General features: G+C 38.5%; 2 protein-coding genes across 5 annotated transcripts; both read left to right on the forward strand.

Moving 5' to 3' along the window:
• Positions 1-52: 52 nt before the first annotated feature.
• Positions 53-21,035, forward strand: LOC104213296 (replication protein A 70 kDa DNA-binding subunit A-like). Of its 4 annotated transcripts, XR_011401741.1 has the most exons (10): positions 53-272; positions 1,155-1,425; positions 1,504-1,600; positions 1,688-1,812; positions 1,890-1,974; positions 2,062-2,197; positions 2,857-3,014; positions 3,145-3,259; positions 20,118-20,181; positions 20,744-21,035. XR_011401741.1 is itself a non-coding variant. In XM_070155398.1 (9 exons), the coding sequence occupies exons 2-8, from the start codon at positions 1,197-1,199 to the stop codon at positions 3,221-3,223; spliced, it is 909 nt and encodes a 302-aa protein (XP_070011499.1). In that variant the 5' UTR covers positions 53-272; positions 1,155-1,196; the 3' UTR covers positions 3,224-3,259; positions 20,744-20,774. The 4 variants fall into 4 exon arrangements, 3 of the variants coding, with proteins under 3 accessions (XP_070011499.1, XP_070011498.1, XP_070011497.1); XM_070155398.1 differs by lacking the exon at positions 20,118-20,181 and having other exon boundaries at positions 20,744-20,774; XM_070155397.1 differs by lacking the exon at positions 20,744-21,035 and having other exon boundaries at positions 20,118-20,199.
• Positions 8,344-8,759, forward strand: LOC138875831 (secreted RxLR effector protein 161-like). Its single transcript, XM_070154704.1, has 2 exons — positions 8,344-8,409; positions 8,490-8,759. Exons 1-2 carry the CDS (start codon positions 8,344-8,346, stop codon positions 8,757-8,759), a joined length of 336 nt encoding a protein of 111 aa, XP_070010805.1.
• Positions 21,036-21,300: the final 265 nt, after the last annotated feature.

Here is a 21,300-nt window from a genome sequence, read left to right on the forward strand (position 1 = left end):
AAAATCGTGTGATCTCTGCCTTCATAAAAAAACGGGTTTCATAGCATATTTACCATCTAATCTCTTTGTCTTCCTAAAAACATTCCCAACTCTCTTTGTCTTCCTAAACGGGTTTCAAGATTGCTTACCGTATGATCTCAAGATGAGAAGATACTCATCAACAATAACCAATGTTATGTCTACAAAATCATACTCAAGCAACACTTCCTCATATCTGAATCTTAATTAACTAAAATTTAGGGATTTCTACATGGAAAGGATTCTCAATCGAGGTATGTTTATCCTCCTTAATTTTGGAATTCTATATATATCCTCCTTAATTTTGGAATTTTATATATAAACCCTAAATGTAGACTATTGTAATTTCATAAGAACTTTTTTTCGATATAAACTACATAAGATTTGTAAATCTATATATAAACCCTAAATTCCATAAGAGCTTTTTTCGGCCTAGAAACTATTTTACGGCTCTTTTTACGGAAATTTCTGCAAGTAAAAAGATTATATATATATATATATATATATATATATATATATATATATATATATATATATATATATATATATATAGCTGCACCGAGCATATACTTTACTACAAACAATCCTCTTATCAAATTTTCTCTAAGAACAAATATGACGATGTTTGACTATATCAGCAATATATCGAGTAACAAGATGAGTTGGAATTTGAAGGTACGAGTAGTGAGATTGTAGCACGTTAACCATACAACACCGTCTCCCTTGAATTAATTATTCAAGACGAAAAGGTGTATTCTTTTTTAGTTGCATTTATATTTTCTCCTAATTTGACTACAATCTTCATCTTCTACTTTGTACTATGAAATTCATTAGGTTACACGTGTATTTAATCAACTGCAATTTTAATTTTTATGATCTAGATGGAGATACCTCGAAAACAGCTTTTCCATATATATAGATTAGGTGTAAATGATGCTAACTCTTAATCTGCAATTTAGTATTTTATGTGCGAGAACTTTTTGGGATATCTAATATGTTGTATGTGTTATTTTGGAAAGGCAAGCATTCACATATAGGATTTACCCATTGATGCTTCACTGTTTAATATACTCTGTGACAACACTGTACAACTGAGTATTTGTCTGACTCAATATTAATTATGAATTTTTTTCTAGGGCGATCGTATTCATGCGACTGTTGGTCGGTCTCTTATACGTATGTTCAAACCAAAGATACAAGAATTGGGTTTGTACTTTATGAAGAACTTTGTGGTTGGACCAAATTATATGAAACTTAAATACACGCGGCATAAATTGAAGTTGGCATTTACTCATAAGACGATTGTAGAGGAAGCAAATGATCATCTTTTTGGTATGAGTATCTTCGACTTAAAACCTTATGAGTATTTGATAAACAAAATTGATGTTGAAGAAAGTGAACTCTTCGGTAAGTATTCAATTCGCAGTTCTTTTATTTGAATGTCTTATCAACTTTCTCCTGATCATTTTTTTTAAATTATTATAGATGTCATTGGAGAGGTTGTAAGTTATGGTGAAGTAGAATCCCATAACCAAGGTGATAAAAAAAGCGCTTATATGAATGTGGAACTTGAAGATCATGAGTAAGATTGCGTCTATAAATTTACTTTGTTATATATTAACATGATTACTTATCATTATCTGATTAAGTTGTTACATAAATTACACAGGAGGAATAATATCTTGGCAACATTTTGGGGAGAATTCGTTGACCAAATCTTGCCTCATTTAGAGGGATCACTCTATCAGCCGGTCATAGTTGTTATGCAGTTGATAAAAGCTCACAAATTTCAAGGTATTTCTATTGTCTTGATGACATGGGATAAATTTTTTATGTTAATATTTTGGTTCAGAAACTAAAGTTATATATAGGCAAATATTCTGTGCGTAATACTTGGCATGTCTCAAAGCTCTGGATTAACCCGGATCTTCCTCAAGCTGTTGATTTTAAGTCCAGGTTAGTTATTTCATAAATTAAGTTTATGTGGATACTACGCAAATAATTGTTTATGGTTAAAACTAATACAACCTTGCGTAAATACAGATTGGCAAGTGTGAATGAAGCTAACTCTGCCAGGATCAGTCAAATACCTTCTCAGCGTAGTTATTCTGTTTCTGATAAGTTGGCTACTGGAACGGTAGAAGTTAAAACTATTAGAGAATTGGTCAACTGCATGGAGGTGACTAATCTATTAAACTCCTTTAGTATTTAACTAATGTTATGTTGTGTATGTATAACACTGTTAGGTCTATAAATACTATTTGTTTTCCTAAATGTGCACATATATATTTTTTGGAATCCCCGTTATATAAGTTGGTAGGAAAACTTTGTTATAGACATATGTCTTGGCCTCACACTTTCTTTACTATTGAATGGTTCAGTTGGAATCAAATTAGCAATTTTATGTGTATGTGAAAATATAGCATTATTTTCCGTGTGTATTGGTCCTATTTGTTGGGTATTAAAATCTAAAATCTTCCCCTTAAGACTTAGAGCCCAAGCATCAGCTCTTGGTGCAGTGGAAAGCAGGGTTAGTAGTGGTGTGGTTGCAATGTCTTTCCTCTCTGTTTCTCGAATGATTACAGTAGGAGGAACATTGTACAACTGAAATCCTAAATGGTTCTGTTGATGTGATATTCCCTTATGCATTCGAATGCTTATAGATTGAACTATTGAAGGTATCATTTAATGGAACTAATTTAATATCTATGCTTAGTTGCTTATTTTTTTGGTTTTGGAAATAAATGGAATTTTCACAGCTTATGCTCTTGGCATTTATATATAGATTCCAACAATCAAATTTGCAAGATACATTGCTACAACTTGACTTCTTTTCAGGAAGGACATATTTGGATTGTTGCGACTGTAGTGAATCTTCTACTTGAGAAAGAATGGTCATATTTGGGGTGCAAGAAATGCTCGAAGAAGGTTGACAAAATTGGAAATAAATTTCACTGCAAGAAATGTGATCGCCTTGATAGTTCTGCCACTCATAGGTTTGATAAGCTTCACTATTTACTGTGAAATACAACTAAAGTTGCAAGTTACAAAAATAAGGACCAATTTTACTATAAAATATTAAATAAAACTAAAGTTTCAATTTCTTATTCTAAACATGTATTTCAGGTACAAGCTTCGAGTACAAGTAATGGATCACACTGGCTTTATATCTTTGTTGCTTTGGGATCGTGAAGCAACAAGGTAGAGCTATTGGTGGACTGCAAATAAGCTTGAGAACAAGGTATGTATCTTGCCTAACCTTGTAAGAGGGAACTCATCCGTTTAGGTATATTTTTGTGGTCAGTTACTTGTGTGGGGAGCTATGTACGCACTAGGTGACGAGAGCCCATGCATAGCTATATTCCGTGAGATGTCCGGGTAGTCTTAGGTTTACATCATGCTTTAATTGTACTGTTGATGGACTTAAAGATTTTTAATCTATGTTTTAATGATTTAACAAATTTTCTGTATAGAACCAGATAAAGGACCTAAAACATGCCTGGTACAATCATTCAAGGTCATCAACTCAAGATAATCTGAGCAGTGTGCCTTCAGATTCACAAGAAACAAATTAGGGACCTGATCCCTTGGTGTTCCCCTGACAGAAATATAAGTCAACTATATAGCTGGAAAGCAACTACACAAAGTGACTGCCTGTAACTGTACATGCAACAGTGCAACAGACAGTGCAGTAGTCACTTCCCATTGGGAAAAGGCATGTACTAACCAAGAATTTACATCACCATTATGATGTCTTTTGTAGTATAACAACCTGGTGCAAGGCACAAGATATTTACTTGAGCATTTTTAGTGATATTCTTTCAAGTGCTAGAAACACCTCTCTCAAGAACAAAGCGGTTGCAACCTCAAGGACCAGATCCAAAGATTGAAGATATCTTAAGTCCTTAGGTTTGTTGAGACTTTGTTATTTGTTCTTCACTGTAAATCCTATCTTGCTTTATTAGAAACTTTGTTTTAGGAAACTAAAAATCATAAACCATCTGAGTTTGTGTTGTGACTAGAGTTAGTCATAAGTTGAAGTCTATGTAACTAGTGAGTGACAAAGTGGCTTGTGATAAGCATATTACAAGTTAGAGTGATTGAAGTCTTTGTAACTAGTGAGTGACAAATTGACTTGTGATAAATGTATTATAAGTTAGAGTGATTGAAGTCTTTGTAACTAGTGAGTGACAAAGTGGATTGTGATAAGTATATTACAAGTTAGAGTGATTGAAATCTTTGTAAAGAGTCATTACAAAGTGGCTTGTAATAGTGTAGTTACAAGTTAGAGAAGTTGAAAACCTACCAGTGTAGGTCGTGTTTTTTGTCCCCTTGAGTTGGGATTTTTCCACGTAAAAATCATGTGTCTCATTTACATACTGGTTCAGTAGTTAGCACTGTGGGAACTGATGTAGGACCAGATATCTATACAGTTTGGTTCATTAGTATTTTCAGTGAAAACTCATAGAGAACTAGGTACCCTATAGTGTGGTGGATCCATATAAACTATCAATTGGTATCAGAGCAGGTTCTTTCTAAAAGGTTAACACTTAGAAATGATCTCAATGGCTACTCCACCTAACTTTGAGGAGGGATAATTAACCTACAGACCCCCTAGATTCAATGGTCAGTATTACGGCTGGTGGAAGACTCGTATGAATGATTTCATAGTGGTAGAAGATTTAGAGATGTGGGACGTCATTTGTGATGGTCCACATGTTCTTATGAAGAAGCTTGGAGAATCTGGACCAATAGTGCCGAAAACCAAAAAAGAGTACAGCAATATTGACAGAAAAGCTGTAGAAAAGAACTTTCATTCCAAGAAGATCTTGGTATGTGGTATAGGACATAATGAGTACAATAGAATCTCAGCATGTCAGTCTGCCAAGGAAATATGGGAAGCATTGCAAACGACACATGAAGGAACTACTCAAGTTAAACAATCCAAGATTGACACGCTCACCACCGAGTATGAGCTATTCAGGATGAAGGATGATGAGTCTATACAAGACATGCACATAAGATTCACATCTATCATAAATGAGCTTCATTTCCTTGGAGAAATTATTCCCAGAAACAAGCTTGTAAGGAAGGTCTTTAGTGTTCTACCTAGTTCTTGGGAGAGTAAGGTAAATGCTATCACTGAAGCTAAAGACTTACAAACTCTAACCATGGATGAGCTAATTGAAAATCTGAAGACATACGAGATGAAAAGAAAGAAAGACAGTGAAAGAAGAGAGCCAAAGAAGGAGAAGAACCTGGTGCTCAAGGCTGAAAATAATGTCTCAAGCGAAGAAGATAGTGATATGGCCTATCTCACTAGAAGATTTCAGAAGATGGTTCGAAGTAATGGTGGTATACCTAAGAGAGGCAGTTCAAGCAAACCAAGAAACTATGATCTATGTCACAAGTGCTGAGCTAGGGCATTTCATCAAAGACTGCCCACTTCTGAAAAAGGAGCATTACAAACACAACTCTAACATAACAACAAAAAGGAACTCGGTTCTTGACAAACATTTCAGCCAAAAAGGTGCAGATGACAATGTTGTGAAGCAAGCTCTTGCTACATGAGGAGACTCGTCCAGTAAATTAGAAGGGGAACCAGATGCAGAAAACAGTTCCATGATGGCAGTGGAAAATGAAGCAAAGGAATATGATTCACTGTTTGCATTAATGGCTCAGTCCGATGATGATGGAGAGGATGATAATGATGAGGTAAATCAGGGATGTTCAGAGAAATCTGAAGTCCTGTTTTTCTAAGAAATTGATGTCATTAGCAAATGTTCTAGTTGATGCATATTATGGTCTTGTTAATGATAAAGATGTCCTGACCATGGAGCTAGGAGATGCTGAACAATCTAGAGATGATCTAGTGGTTTGTGTAGTTGATCTAAATAAGACCATAGGCAATCTTGAAAAAGAAAAAGAAGTTCTAACTAAAAAAATAAATAGTGTAGAAAATGAGAGAAATGACTTGAAGGAAACTATAGAAAACCTTAGCAAAGAAAAGAATACTCTAGAAGAGAAAATTGCAACTACTGAGCAAGAAAGAGATGACTTTTTGGTGGGAATCACAGACCTAGAGGAAACCATTGAGGGACTCAAATCAGAACATAGGATTGTAAGTATTGGAAAAGGGAAGGAAGTATCTAGTGAGACCCACATCAAGCTTGAGAAGGAATTAAATGATGTGAAAACTAGTCTATGTTGTGAACTCGAGAAAAATAGGCAACTTCAAGCTAAATTGGAGAAAGTAAAAATTGATCTTAATAAATCTCTGAAGTAGACCTGGTCCTTAGATGATGTCACTGCCATGTACTTCAACATTAGTGGAAACAGGCAGGGAATTGGGTTTCAAAAGGAGAAAATTCCTTACAACCCTCACAGCAAGTATGTCACTGTTCCTGATAACTGGCTTTGTACCCACTGTGGGAATAATGGGCACTTCAAAGAAAATTTCCAGGTCAGGGTTCAATCTCTTCAGAAAAACAAAGTGTTTGCTGAAAAAGTGACTACAAAAGAGGGACCAGGTACCACTCGCAAAAATCACATATTGCCTGCATGGACTAGAAAAGCTCTTATCCACCCTTTTTTCATTACAAGGGACCCAAACTAGTTTGGGTTCCTAAATCTAACCCATAATTAATATGTGCAGGGAACAGTGAGAGGAAGCAAACTGCAATGGATCATGGACAGTGGATGCTCAAAGCACATGACTGGAAACACCATGGATATTCTCTCACTGAAAGCCCTGCAGGGAGGGAATCTGGTGATATGATCTGCTTGAAGGCAGTTGATAATGATGCAGAACTTTGGCATAGAAGATTGGAGCATTCAAGCTTCTCACTTCTGAATAAATTGATACAGAAGGACTTGGTTCGTGGTCTGCCAAATTCAAATTTCAAGGATCACAGAGTGTGTGATGCATGTGCTAAGGGAAAATATGTGAAATCATCTTTTAAGCCAAAGAAGGATGTTAGCACATCAAAACCACTCGAACTCCTTTATATGGATCTGTGTGGTCCTATGAGAATACTAGGCAGAGGTGGAAAGAAGTATATTTTTGTGATTGTGGACGACTATTTAAGATTCACCCAGACACTATTTCTTAGAACAAAGTCTACAACAAAAGGACACAATGTGTGGAAGAAAGTGTTCACGTGTTATTCAACGAGACACCCTCTTCTAACAAAGAATGAAAAAGAGATGATCAAGATAATGAACCACTTTTGGTTCCTGGGAAAATATCTGATATCTCAAATGGCAAGGCTAATATGATGAGCCAGATGAAGGAGACAGGTGAAGACAATGTAACATCCTCTTCCACTTCTCAAGAGGAACCTGGTACCCCAAGTACTACCACTAAAGCTGAAGAAAGAGTTGGAGATGCAGTGCAAGGCACTCCACAAGTAACAGAACAAGGAGTGCAAAGAAATCCATTTAACTTACCTAGTCCCTCTACCAATCAAAATTCAGTCCCAAATTGGAAACAAAAAAGCTCCCATCCACTTAATAATATAATCACCCCCCTTGATTCTGGAGTTCAGACAAGATCAAAAACCAGAAATTCCCGAGCCCTCTCAGCATTTCTATCCCAAATAGAATTCAAAAATATCAAGGAAGCCTTGAAGGATGCAGACTGGATTACCACAATGCAAGAGGAACTACATAAATTTGAAAGAAACAAGGTATGGCATCTGGTACCTAGACCCTCAGACAGAACCATCATAGGGACCAGGTGGGTATTCAGGAATAAATTGGATGAACATGGAAATACTACAAGGAACAAAGCAAGGCTTGCTGTCCAAGGATACAATCAGGAGAAAGGGATCAATTATGATGAGACTTTTGCCCCAGTAGCTCACATGAAAGCTATTAGGATCCTCATTGCCTTTGCTTCACATATAGAATTCACCCTATTCCAAATGGATGTGAAGAGTGTCTTCCTGAATGGTTTTCTCAAGGAAGAAGTCTATATCAAGCTACCTCCAAGTTTTGAACGTCATGTACATCCTGAACATGTATTCAAATTGGATAAGACACTGTACGGATTAAAGCAGGTCCCTAGAGCCTGGTACGAGAGACTATCCAAGTTTCTCTTGGAAAATGCTTCACAAGAGGAAAGATTGACAATACATTGTTTTGAAGACACGAGGAAGGAACCTGCACATTGTTCAGATTTATGTGGATGACATCATATTTGGAGATACAACTGACTCATTATGTGAAGAATTTGCTAAACTCACGGGAAGTGAGTTTGAAATGAGTATGATGGGGGAACTGAATGACTTCTCGGGTCTTCAAGTGAAGTAGTCCATAAAGGGAATGTGTATCAGTCAGCAGAAATACATCAAAGAACTCTTAAAAAGGTTTGATATGGAAGAATCAAAGGTGACCGATACCCCTATTGCTACTACTACTAAGCTAGACATGGATGATTCTAGATAACCTATAAATCAAACAATGTATAGGGGAATCATTGGATCTCTACTCTACCTTACTGGCAGCAGGCTAACATTGTATTTAGTGTGGGAGTATGTGAAAGGTTCCAATCAAATCCTAAGGAATCTCATCTAAAGGCTGCTAAGAGAATTCTGAGATATCTTAAAGGCACACAGAACCTGGTTCTGTACTATCCTTCAAATGACGATTTCAACCTTATTGGTTATGCTGACGCTGATTATGCAGGCTATGTGGTGGACAGGAAAAACACATCTGGAATGACTCATTTCCTTGGATAATGTTTTATCTCATGGGGTACAAGGAAACAAAACTCAATATCTCTCTCAACAACTGAAGCAGAATATGTTGCAGTTGCCTCATGTTGTGCTCATTCACTGTGGATCAAGCAAAAATTGGAAGGTTTTGGTGTATACATCGATTGTGTACCGCTTCTATGTGACAACACCAATACTCTCATCATGTCAAGAACCTAGTTCAATACAAAATAACCAAGAACATTAATGTCAGACACCATTTTCTCAGGGATAATGTGGAAAAAGGTCTTATTTGTATGAGATTTTGTTACACAGAAGATCAAACTGCAGATATCTTCACCAAAGCTCTGGGCAGGGAACACTTTGAGAAACAGGATGGCGCTGGGGTTACTTAAACCTAATTGAGAACCTGGTTCTGCTGACATGACTATGATAGTCACACTAAGGTAAAATTAGCTAAAGTATTTTCTAACTAGGCCTAACTCACATCTATACTGTTGCAAGTACACACGCATGATGATCATAGAAGCTAAAGGTATAATGTTGAACTTCAGAGGAGAGCTGCAAAACCCTTTTACAAAAATAGGTCAGAAACCAGGTTCCTGTACCACGGGTTAGTAGTAATGTGTTTTTCGCGTGCTTTTTCAAAAGGATAGCAAAATTAATTCAACTACCACATCATTTGACTTTTTAGAGACTGCATAACACGTCTTGTCTCTCAAATCCTTTCACTTCCTCTACACGTTATGTATTACCACAAACCTACCATAATTTCAAAACTCTTCAGAACTCGTTCCTCTTCCCTCTCATTATTAGCTCTTTCTTCCATAAAACCCTCACACTCCCAGCAGTTCTGAACAATTATCTCCCTTTGCATCTCTTTAATTTTTTCTTCAGAACTCCCTACCACTTCTTTCACCATGGCCAACGAACAATCGTCTCCTTCTCCTGTCATCAACACCACTACCACATCTCCACCTCCCTTAACACCACCACCAGAAACCCACTTCTTCACTATCCCTGATACTACTGTGCCCATACCGGTTTCCTCTTCATCTCCAGTCACCTCTACTCCTCCGTCAAACCCTGTCTCACTTCCATGTGTTGCAAACCCTACTTCTCCTCCTTTTTCTGAACAAACCAAAAATGCTACTCCTTAGGCGTCAGAGGTCTCTGAGGAAGATTCTGACCAGTACTTGAACTCCTCCGTTCTAGGATCAGTGGCTCCCACAGAGTCACCAGAAAAGGAAGCGATACTAAATATCATGGCTATCACTGCTAAGAGTCTTATGAATGAAGGAGCCTCCCCTCTGCCTGAATCTTAGGGGGAAGAAACTCCATTCTTAGGGGATAAAAGAACTCTGGTGCTTTTCGAGTCTCCGGTTCATAACACCATCACAGAAAAACCTATTGAAGAACCTGATTCTCTTTAAGCTAAAACAAACCAGGAGGTTGCAGAAGAAATAGGCTTTTGAGTCTGCCTTACAGAAGAGTAAGCAGAGTATTAAGAAAAAGAAGAAGAGGTTCATGAAATAGGGGGAAGTTGTGGCTGACAAACACATTCCAGTGGTTGAGGTTGATAAAGATGCTGTGGAGGAACCTAGTTCCTTAGTGAAAAGATCTACAAAAGTCCAAAAGTCTATGGTTGAGGCTTCAGAGGAAGCTGTGAAAAAAAAAGAAAAAAAAACATAGTGGAACAGCTGTGAAGAGTGGTGGAAAATCTAAGAAGGTTGTGGTTGAGAAAAATTTGTTTAAAGGTGACACTATGGCTGTTGCAAGCAGGAACGGAAAGTCTGTTGAAATGTCTAGAAAACAAAAGTGGGAAACTGTGGGAGGACCTAGTTCAATGAAGACCATTCTAAGTGACAGTGGCCTTGGGCAGGAGAGTTTGAGAACTCAGAAAAGTCTTGTAGGGTTTCACGTTTGACCCGGCAATCTCGAAGATGGCAGGTATGAGACAAGTTCTGGACTTAGGCAACAAGTGGAGAACCTGCGGGAGAGACTGCTTAAATAACAGTTATCTGCAAATGCCCGCATGGACCTGGTTCTCAAACCATAGCTGCCTCCTCTTCCAAGCCTCCCTCTTCTAGTTCCCCCTAGGATCCTCTCAGTTACCGGTTATCTTTTGCTCTGTTGTTTTCTTTTTGTTTATCTTTTTGTGATGACATGTTGGATTTCACCGTTGCTTCTCCTATTGAAACAATCCAATTTCTTATCAATGAAACAACTCTTTGCTTGTACAATGCTTGTTTTCCTTTTTTCTTCTCTTTTCTATCATGGTGTGTGCACATATGTAGCATGAGTTAGCTTTGTTAGACTTCTTCATGACGTTTTATCTAACTGTGTCTTTTTGTTGATGCCAAAAAGGGGAAGAATCGATTTGAAATTGTAGCAAGTAATTAAGGGGAAAACATAGAGTCAGGGGGAACATATGAAGGTGCTAGTACCTTAATTGGTTAAGTCAAATAGTCATCGATGTTAAAAGTTTGTCTTTATCAAAAAGGGGAAAATTGATGGACTTTAGGTCTTTTAATCTATGTTTTGATGATTTAACAAACTTTCTATATAGAACCAGATAAAGGACCTGAAGCATGCCTGGTACAATCATTCAAGGTCATCAACTCAAGATAATTTGAGCAGTGTGCCTTCAGATTCACAAGAACCAGATTAGGGACTTGATCCCTTGGTGTTCGCTGACAGAAGTATATGATGAGACTTTTGCCCCAGTAGCTCGCATGGAAGCTATTAGGATCCTCATTGCCTTTGCTTCACATATGGAATTCACCCTATTCCAAATGGATGTGAAGAGTGTCTTCCTGAATGGTTTTCTCAAGGAAGAAGTCTATATCAAGCTACCTCTAGGTTTTGAACGTCATGTACATCCTGAACTTGTATTCAAATTGGATAAGGCACTCTACGGATTAAAGCAGGTCCCTAGAGCCTGGTACGAGAGACTATCCAAGTTTCTCTTGGAAAATGCTTCACAAGAGGAAAGATTGACAATACATTGTTTTGAAGAAACAGGGAAGGAACCTGCTCATTGTTCAGATTTATGTGGATAACATCATATTTGCAGATACAACTGACTCATTATGTGAAGAATTTGCTAAACTCACGGGAAGTGAGTTTGCAATGAGTATGATGGGGGAACTGAATGACTTCTCGGGTCTTCAAGTGAAGCAGTCCATAAATGGAATGTGTATCAGTCAGCAGAAATACATCAAAGAACTCTTAAAAAGGTTTGATATAGAAGAATCAAAGGTGACCGATACCCCTATTGCTACTACTACTAAGATGGACATGGATGATTCTAGATAACCTATAAATCAAATAATGTATAGGGGAATCATTGGATCTCTACTCTACCTTACTGGCAACAGGCTAACATTGTATTTAGTGTGGGAGTATGTGAAAGGTTCCAATCAAATCCTAAGAAATCTCATCTGAAGGCTGCTAAGAGAATTCTGAGATATCTTAAAGGCACACAGAACCTGGTTCTGTACTATCCTTCAGGTGACGATTTCAACCTTATTGGTTATGCTGACGCTGATTATGCAGGCTATCTGGTGGACAGGAAAAGCACATCTGGAATGGATCATTTCCTTGGATAATGTTTTATCTCATGGGGTACAAGGAAACAAAACTCAGTATCTCTCTCAACAACTGAAGCAGAATATGTTGCAGTTGCCTCGTGTTGTGCTCATTCACTGTGGATCAAGCAAAAATTGGAAGATTTTGGTGTATACATTGATTGTGTACCGCTTCTATGTGACAACACCAATACTCTCATCATGGCAAAGAACCCGGTTCAATACAAAAGAACCAAGCACATTAATGTCAGACACCATTTTTTCAGGGACAAAGTGGAAAAAGGTCTTATTTGTATGAGATTTTGTTACACAGAAGATCAAACTGCAAATATCTTCACCAAAGCTCTGAGCAGGGAACACTATGAGAAACAGGATGGCGCTGGGGTTACTTAAACCTAATTGAGAACCTGGTTCTGCTGACATGACTATGATAGTCACACTAAGGTAAAATTAGCTAAAGTATTTTCTGACTAGGCCTAACTCACATCTATACTGTTGAAAGAACACACACATGATGATCATAGAAGCTAAAGGTATAATGTTGAACTTCAGAGGAGAGCTGTAAAACCCTTTTACAAAAACAGGTCAGAAACTAGGTTCTTGTACCACGGGTTAGTAGTAATGTGTTTTTCACGAGCTTTTTCAAAAGGATAGCAAAATTAATTCAACTACCACATCATTTGACTTTTTAGAGACTGCATAACACGTTTTGTCTCTCAAATCCTTTCACTTCCTCTACACGTTACGTATTACCACAAAACTACCATAATTTCAAAACTCTTCAGAACTCGTTCCTCTCCCCTCTCATTATTAGATCTTTCTTCCATAAAACCCTCACACTCCCAGCAGTTCTGAACAATTATCTCCCTTTGAATCTCTTTAATTTTTTCTTCAGAACTCCCTACCACTTTTTTCACCATGGACAACGAACAATCGTCTCCTTCTCCTGTCATCAACACCACTTCCACATCTCCACCTCCCTTAACACCACCACCAGAAACCCACTTCTTCACTATCCCTGATACTACTGTGCCCATACCGGTTTCCTCTTTATCTCCAGTCACCTCTACTCCTCCGTCAAACCCTGTCTCACTTCCATGTGTTGCAAACCCTACTTCTCCTCCTTTTTCTGAACAAACCAAAAATGCTACTCCTCAGGCGTCAGAGGTTTCTGAGGAAGATTCTGACCAGTACTTGAACTCCTCCGTTCTAGGATTAGCGGCTCCCACGGAGTCACCAGAAAATGAAGCGACACTAAATATCATGGTTATCACTGCTAAGAGTCTTATAAATGAAGGAGCCTCCCCTCTACCTGAATCTTAGGGGGAAGAAACTCCATTCTTAAGGGATGAAAGAACTCTGGTGCTTTTCGAGTCTCCGGTTCATGACACCATCACAAAAAAACCTATTGAAGAACCTGATTCTCTTTAAGCTAAAACAAACCAGGAGGTTGCAGAAGAAATAGGCTTTTGAGTATGCCTTACAGAAGAGTAAGCAGAGTATTAAGAAAAAGAAGAAGAGGTTGATGAAATAGGGGGAAGTTGTGGCTGACAAACACATTCCAGTTGTTGAGGTTGATAAAGATGCTGTGGAGGAACCTAGTTCCTTAGTGAAAATATCTACAAAAGTCCAAAAGTTTGTGGTTGAGGCTTCAGAGGAAGCTGTTAAAAAAAAAAGAAAAAAAACAAAGTGGAACAGCTGTGAAGAGTGGTGGAAAATCTAAGAAGGTTGTGGTTGAGAAAAATTTGTTTAAAGGTGACACTATGGCTGTTGCAAGCAGGAACGGAAAGTTTGTTGAAATGTCTAGAAAAAAATAGTGGGAAACTGTGGGAGGACCTAGTTCAATGAAGACCATTCTAAGTGACAGTGGCCTTGGGCAGGAGAGTTTGAGAACTCAGAAAAGTCTTGTAGGGTTGCACGTTTGACCCGGCAATCTCGAAGATGGCAGGTATGAGACAAGTTCTGGACTTAGGCAACAAGTGGAGAACCTGCGGGAGAGACTGCTTAAATAACAGTTATCTGCAATGCCCGCATGGACCTGGTTCTCAAACCATAGCTGCCTCCTCTTCCAAGCCTCCCTCTTCTATTTCCCCCTAGGATCCTCTCAGTTACCGGTTATCTTTTGCTCTGTTGTTTTCTTTTTGTTTATCTTTTTGTGATGGCATGTTGGATTTCACCGTTGCTTCTCCTATTGAAACAATCCAATTTCTTATCAATGAAACAGCTCTTCTTTTGCTTGTACAATGCTTGTTTTCCTTTTTTCTTCTCTTTTCTATCATGTTGTGTGCACATATGTAGCATGAGTTAGCTTTGTTAGACTTCTTCATGACGTTTTATCTAACTGTCTCTTTTTGTTGATGCCAAAAAGGGGAAGAATCGATTTGAAATTGTAGCAAGTAATTAAGGGGAAAACATAGAGTCAGGGGGAACATATGAAGGTGCTAGTACCTTAATTGGTTAAGTCAAATAGTCATCGATGTTAAAGTTTGTCATTATCAAAAAGGGGAAAATTTATGGACTTTAGGTCTTTTAATCTATGTTTTGATGATTTAACAAACTTTCTATATAGAACCAGATAAAGGACCTGAAGCATGCCTGGTACAATCATTCAAGGTCATCAACTCAAGATAATTTGAGCAGTGTGCCTTCAGATTCACAAGAACCAGATTAGGGACTTGATCCCTTGGTGTTCGCTGACAGAAGTATATGATGAGATTTTTGCCCCAGTAGCTCACATGGAAGCTATTAGGATCCTCATTGCCTTTGCTTCACGTATGGAATTCACCCTATTCCAAATGGATGTGAAGAGTGTCTTCCTGAATGGTTTTCTCAAAGAAGAAGTCTATATCAAGCTACCTCCAGGTTTTGAACGTCATGTACATCCTGAACATGTATTCAAATTGGATAAGGCACTGTACGGATTAAAGCAAGTCCCTAGAGCCTGGTACGAGAGACTATCCAAGTTTCTCTTGGAAAATGCTTCACAAGAGGAAAGATTGACAATACATTGTTTGGAAGAAACGGTGAAGGAACCTGCTCATTGTTCAGATTTATGTGGATGACATCATATTTGGAGATACAGCTGACTCATTATATGAAGAATTTGCTAAACTCACGGGAAGTGAGTTTGAAATGAGTATGATGGGGGAACTGAATGACTTCTCGGGTCTTCAAGTGAAGCAGTTCATAAATGGAATGTGTATCAGTTAGCAGAAATACATCAAAGAACTCTTAAAAAGGTTTGATATGGAAGAATCAAAGGTGACCGATACCCCTATTACTACTACTACTAAGCTGGACATGGATGATTCTAGATAACCTATAAATCAAATAATGTATAGGGGAATCATTGGATCTCTACTCTACCTTACTGGCAGCAGGCTAACATTGTATTTAGTGTGGGAGTATGTGGAAGGTTCCAATCAAATCCTAAGGAATCTCATCTGAAGGCTGCTAAGAGAATTCTGAGATATCTTAAAGACACACAAAACCTGGTTCTGTACTATCCTTCAGGTGACGATTTCAACCTTATTGGTTATGCTGGCGCTGATTATGCAGGCTTTCTGGTGGACAGGAAAAGCACATCTGGAATGGCTCATTTCCTTGGATAATGTTTTATCTCATGGGGTATAAGGAAACAAAACTCAGTATCTCTCTCAACAACTGAAGCAGAATATGTTGCAGTTGCCTCGTGTTGTGCTCATTCACTGTGGATCAAGAAAAAATTGGAAGATTTTGGTGTATACATTGATTGTGTACCACTTCTATGTGACAACACCAATACTCTCATAATGGCAAAGAACCCGATTCAATACAAAAGAACCAAGCACATTAATGTCAGACACCATTTTCTCAGGGACAATGTGGAAAAAGGTCTTATTTGTATGAGATTTTGTTACACAGAAGATCAAACTGCAGATATCTTCACCAAAGCTCTGAGCAGGGAACACTTTGAGAAACAGGATGGCGCTGGGGTTACTTAAACCTAATTGAGAACCTGGTTCTACTGACATGACTATGATAGTCACACCAAGGTAAAATTAGCTAAAGTATTTTCTGACTAGGCCTAACTCACATCTATACTGTTGCAAGTACACACACATGACGATCATAGAAGCTAAAGGTATAATGTTGAACTTCAGAGGAGAGCTGCAAAACCCTTTTACAAAAACAGATCAGAAACTAGGTTCCTGTACCACGGGTTAGTAGTAATGTGTTTTTCGCGTGCTTTTTTAAAAGGATAACAAAATTAATTCAACTACCACATCATTGACTTATTAGAGACTACATAACACGTTTTGTCTCTTAAATCCTTTCACTTCCTCTACACGTTACGTATTACCACAAACCTACCATCATTTCAAAACTTTTCAGAACTCGTTCCTCTCCCCTCTCATTATTAGCTCTTTCTTCCATAAAACCCTCACACTCCCAGCAGTTCTGAACAATTATCTCCCTTTGCATCTCTTTAAGTTTTTCTTCAGAACTCCTTACCACTTCTTTCACCATGGCCAACGAACAATCGTCTCCTTCTCCTGTCACCAACACCACTTCCACATCTCCACCTCCCTTAACACCACCACCAGAAACCCACTTCTTCACTATCCCTGATACTACTGTACCCATACTGGTTTCCTCTTCATCTCCAGTCACCTCTACTCTTCCGTCAAACCCTGTCTCACTTCCATGTGTTGCAAACCCTACTTCTCCTCTTTTTTCTGAACAAACCAAAAATGCTACTCCTCAGGCGTCAGAGGTCTCTGAGGAAGATTCTGATCAGTACTTGAACTCCTCCGTTCTAGGATTAGTGGCTCCCACGAAAAGGAAGCGACACTAAATATCATGGCTATCACTTCTAAGAGTCTTATGAATGAAGGAGCCTCCCCTCTGCCTGAATCTTAGGGGGAAGAAACTCAATTCTTAAAGGATGAAAGAACTCTGGTGCTTTTCGAGTCTCCGGTTCATGACACCATCACAGAAAAACCTATTGAAGAACCTGATTCTCTTTAAGCTAAAACAAACCAGGAGGTTGCAGAAGAAATAGGCTTTTGAGTCTGCCTTACAGAAGAGTAAGCAGAGTATTAAGAAAAAGAAGAAGAGGTTGATGAAATAGGGGGAAGTTGTGGCTGACAAACACATTCCAGTTGTTGAGGTTGATAAAGATGCTGTGGAGGAACCTAGTTTCTTAGTGAAAAGATCTACAAAAGTCCAAAAGTCTGTGGTTGAGGCTTCAGAGGAAGCTGTGAAAAAAAAAGAAAACAAAACAAAGTGGAACAGCTGTGAAGAGTGGTGGAAAATCTAAGAAGGTTGTGGTTGAGAAAAATTTGTTTAAAGGTGACACTATGGCTGTTGCAAGCAGGAACGGAAAGTCTGTTGAAATGTCTAGAAAAAAATAGTGGGAAACTGTGGGAGGACCTAGTTCAATGAAGACCATTCTAAGTGACAGTGGCCTTGGGCAGGAGAGTTTGAGAACTCAGAAAAGTCTTGTAGGGTTGCACGTTTGACCCGGCAATCTCGAAGATGGCAGGTATGAGACAAGTTCTGGACTTAGGCAACAAGTGGAGAACCTGCGGGAGAGACTGCTTAAATAACAATTATCTGCAAATTCCCGCATGGACCTGGTTCTCAAACCATAGCTGCCTCCTCTTCCAAGCCTCCCTCTTCTAGTTCCCCCTAGGATCCTCTCAGTTACCGGTTATCTTTTGCTCTGTTGTTTTCTTTTTGTTTATCTTTTTGTGATGGCATGTTGGATTTCACCGTTGCTTCTCCTATTGAAACAATCCAATTTCTTATCAATGAAACAACTCTTCTTTTGCTTGTACAATGCTTGTTTTCCTTTTTGCTTCTCTTTTCTATCATGTTGTGTGCACATATGTAGCATGAGTTAGCTTTGTTAGACTTCTTCATGACATTTTATCTAACTGTGTCTTTTTGTTGATGCCAAAAAGGGGAAGAATCGATTTGAAATTGTAGCAAGTAATTAAGGGGAAAACATGGAGTCAGGGGGAACATATGAAGGTGCTAGTACCTTAATTGGTTAAGTCAAATAGTCATCGATGTTAAAAGTTTGTCATTATCAAAAAGGGGAAAATTGATGGACTTTAGGTCTTTTAATCTATGTTTTGATGATTTAACAAAGTTTCTATATAAAACCAGATAAAGGACCTAAAGCATGCCTGGTACAATCATTCAAGGTCATCAACTCAAGATAATTTGAGCAGTGTGCCTTCAGATTCACAAGAACCAGATTAGGGACTTGATCCCTTGGTGTTCGCTGACAGAAGTATAAGTCAACTATACAGCTGGAAAGCAACTCCAGAAAGTGACTGCCTGCAACTGTACACGCGACAGTGCAGCAGACAGTGCAGCAGTGACTTCCCATTGGGAAAAGACATGTACTAACCAAGAATTGACATCACCATTGTGATGTCTTTTGTAGTATAACAACCTGGTGCTAGGCACAAGATATTCACTTAAGCATTTTTAGTGATATTCTTTCAAGTGCTAGAAACACCTCTCTCAAGAACAAAGTTGCTGCAACCTCAAGGACCAGATCCAAAGATTGAAGATATCTTAAGTCCTTAAGTTTGTTGAGTCTTTGTTATTTGTTCTTCACTGTAACTCCTATCTTGCTTTATTAGAAACTTTGTTTTTGGAAACTCAAAATCATAAACCATCTGAGTTTGTGTTGTGACTAGAGTTAGTCATATGTTCAAATCTTTGTAACTAGTGAGTGACAAAGTGGCTTGTGATAAGCATATTACAAGTTAGAGTGATTGAAGTCTTTGTAACTAGTAAGTGATAAAGTGGCTCATGATAAGTGTATTACAAGTTAGAGTGATTGAAGTCTTTGTAACTAGTGAGTGACAAAGTGGCATGTGATAAGTATATTACAAGTTAGAGTGATTGAAGTCTTTGTAATAGAGTCATTACAAAGTGGCTTGTAATAGTGTAGTTACAAGTTAGTGAAGTTGAAATCCTACTAGTGTAGGTCGTGGTTTTTGTCCCCTTGAGTTGGGATTTTTCCACATAAAAATCGTGTGTCTCATTTACATACTGGTTCAGTAGTTAGCACTGTGGGAACTGATATAGGACCAGATCTCTATACAGTTTGGTTCATTAGTATTTTTAGTGGAAACTCATAGAGGACCAGGTACCCAATAGTGTGGTGGATCCATATAAACTATCAACTGTCATATTTGTTATGCATATTAATTATCTTAAATAGAGTTGAGACTAAAGATTTTAAAGTTGATACATCCAAGTTAGATTTCTTATTTTCGAGAAAGAATTGAAGAATATTTAGTAACTTTGAGAAATCCATATTCTCTCACGTCGCAAGTACTTCCACGAGCGAGGTAAACTTCTCTATTCTTATGGGAGCAGGTTGTTTGCCTTGGCATGTTAATAGATGTATCTATGGTTAATGCCTTCAACCCTCAGCAGTGCACACAGTATATTTTTGGGATCGAGCCGTACGACCTCGGCATTGAATCGTGTGTCATAACACTTGGAGCCTAAGTATACTTGATATTATTTTATGGTTTGAGAGGTTATGATTATTTAATTACAGAAAATGACTTGAAATTTTCTATTAGTGGAAGAATTATTTATTTACTACTTGTTATTGAGTTATTATTAGTAATTACATAACCCATGTATTTAGAATTTCCATATTTTATTGTGGCCCATAATAAGTGTCGATGTCGACAACTCGTCACTCTTTATTCGAGGTTAAACTGGGTACATGTTGTTTATGTACTCACGCTACACTTCTGCACTAATCGTGCAGGATCTGAGGCAGGTGCATCTGGCAATCGTCCCGGTGCGCATACCTGGTACCCCGAGACTAAGTGGTGAGCTACTTTCCGAGCCCGTTCTACAGCACCCAGAGTCTCTCTTTTGTATTTATTTTCTGTCTACTCTATTTCAGATAGTAGTTTAGAGTTTTGTATATTCTACTTGTAGCTCATACACTTGTGACACCAGGTCTTAGAAAATGTGTTAGTAGACATTTGATGACTTTGAGTATTTACATCACCCCACTTGTTCTTATAGTGGTTTATGCCTTATTTCGTTAAACTTTTCGCCTCTTACTTACTTAATAAATAAAAATCAACTATTTCGAAATTGTTAAAAGGAACAAGCACATAGTTAGTTCATTGTTGGCTTGCCTAGCGGCAACGTTGGGCGCCATCACGGTCTATAGAGGAAATCGGGTCATGACAATATTGTTTCAGAGCACTAGGTTTACGTAGGTCTCACATGTTATGAGCAAGCCCAATAAAGTTTTGTGGATCGGTGCGGAGACGTTTGTACTTATCTTTTAGAGGCTATAGGGTGTTAGGAAACTACTTTTTCTTTATCTCATCATGTTGTTGATGTTGTACTAAGTATCTTTTTCTTATTCTCTCACAGATGGTGAAAACGCGCGCAGTGGATGTTCCCGACCTTGGAGGAGCTGCTCCCCTTATTGCTATAGGTCGAGGCAGAGGTCGAGGGAGGGCTCCAGCCCGAGGCACAAGATGAGGGCGCCCTAGAGTTGCTCCATTTGTACCACCAGTGGATCCAGTGGAGGGTCCTATCATTGAGGAGCAAGGCGAGGTTCTTGCAGCGAGGCCAGTCCTAGTAGATTACACGTCCAAACCAGGATTCCAAGAGGTCATGGGCCGTATGCAGCGGTTCATAGATTCTATGACTCTGGCTGGTTTATATCTAGCAGACCCAGCCACATCTCAGGCGGGAGGGGGGAGCACAGACCCCTACTGCTCAAGTTCCTGGGCATGTAGTTGTCGTATATCAAACATCGGTATTAATCGGTACAGGGATAGACTGCACAACATAAGCATATTGGAGTCCCACGGGGTGGATTGTACCACCTTTCAGTTTAAGAGTAGGTCCTGTAGATGGTGGCAGTCCTATCTTCTTGGTAGACCAGCATGTTCTTCTCCCTTGACTTGCGACCAGTTCACATG

The sequence above is a fragment of the Nicotiana sylvestris genome, chromosome 8, assembly GCF_000393655.2.
Source record: "Nicotiana sylvestris chromosome 8, ASM39365v2, whole genome shotgun sequence".
Lineage (NCBI taxonomy): Eukaryota > Viridiplantae > Streptophyta > Magnoliopsida > Solanales > Solanaceae > Nicotiana > Nicotiana sylvestris.

Bases quoted from the DNA above. Each gene is read 5' to 3' on its own strand.
- LOC138875831 (XM_070154704.1), top strand. From the start codon at position 8,344: ATGTGTATCAGTCAGCAGAAATACATCAAAGAACTCTTAAAAAGGTTT. The intron at 8,410-8,489 runs GTGACCGATACC...AACAATGTATAG, and splicing joins TTGATATGGAAGAATCAAAG to GGGAATCATTGGATCTCTAC.
- LOC104213296 (XM_070155398.1), top strand. From the start codon at position 1,197: ATGTTCAAACCAAAGATACAAGAATTGGGTTTGTACTTTATGAAGAAC. The intron at 1,813-1,889 runs GTATTTCTATTG...AGTTATATATAG, and splicing joins AAAAGCTCACAAATTTCAAG to GCAAATATTCTGTGCGTAAT. The intron at 2,198-2,856 runs GTGACTAATCTA...ACTTCTTTTCAG, and splicing joins AATTGGTCAACTGCATGGAG to GAAGGACATATTTGGATTGT.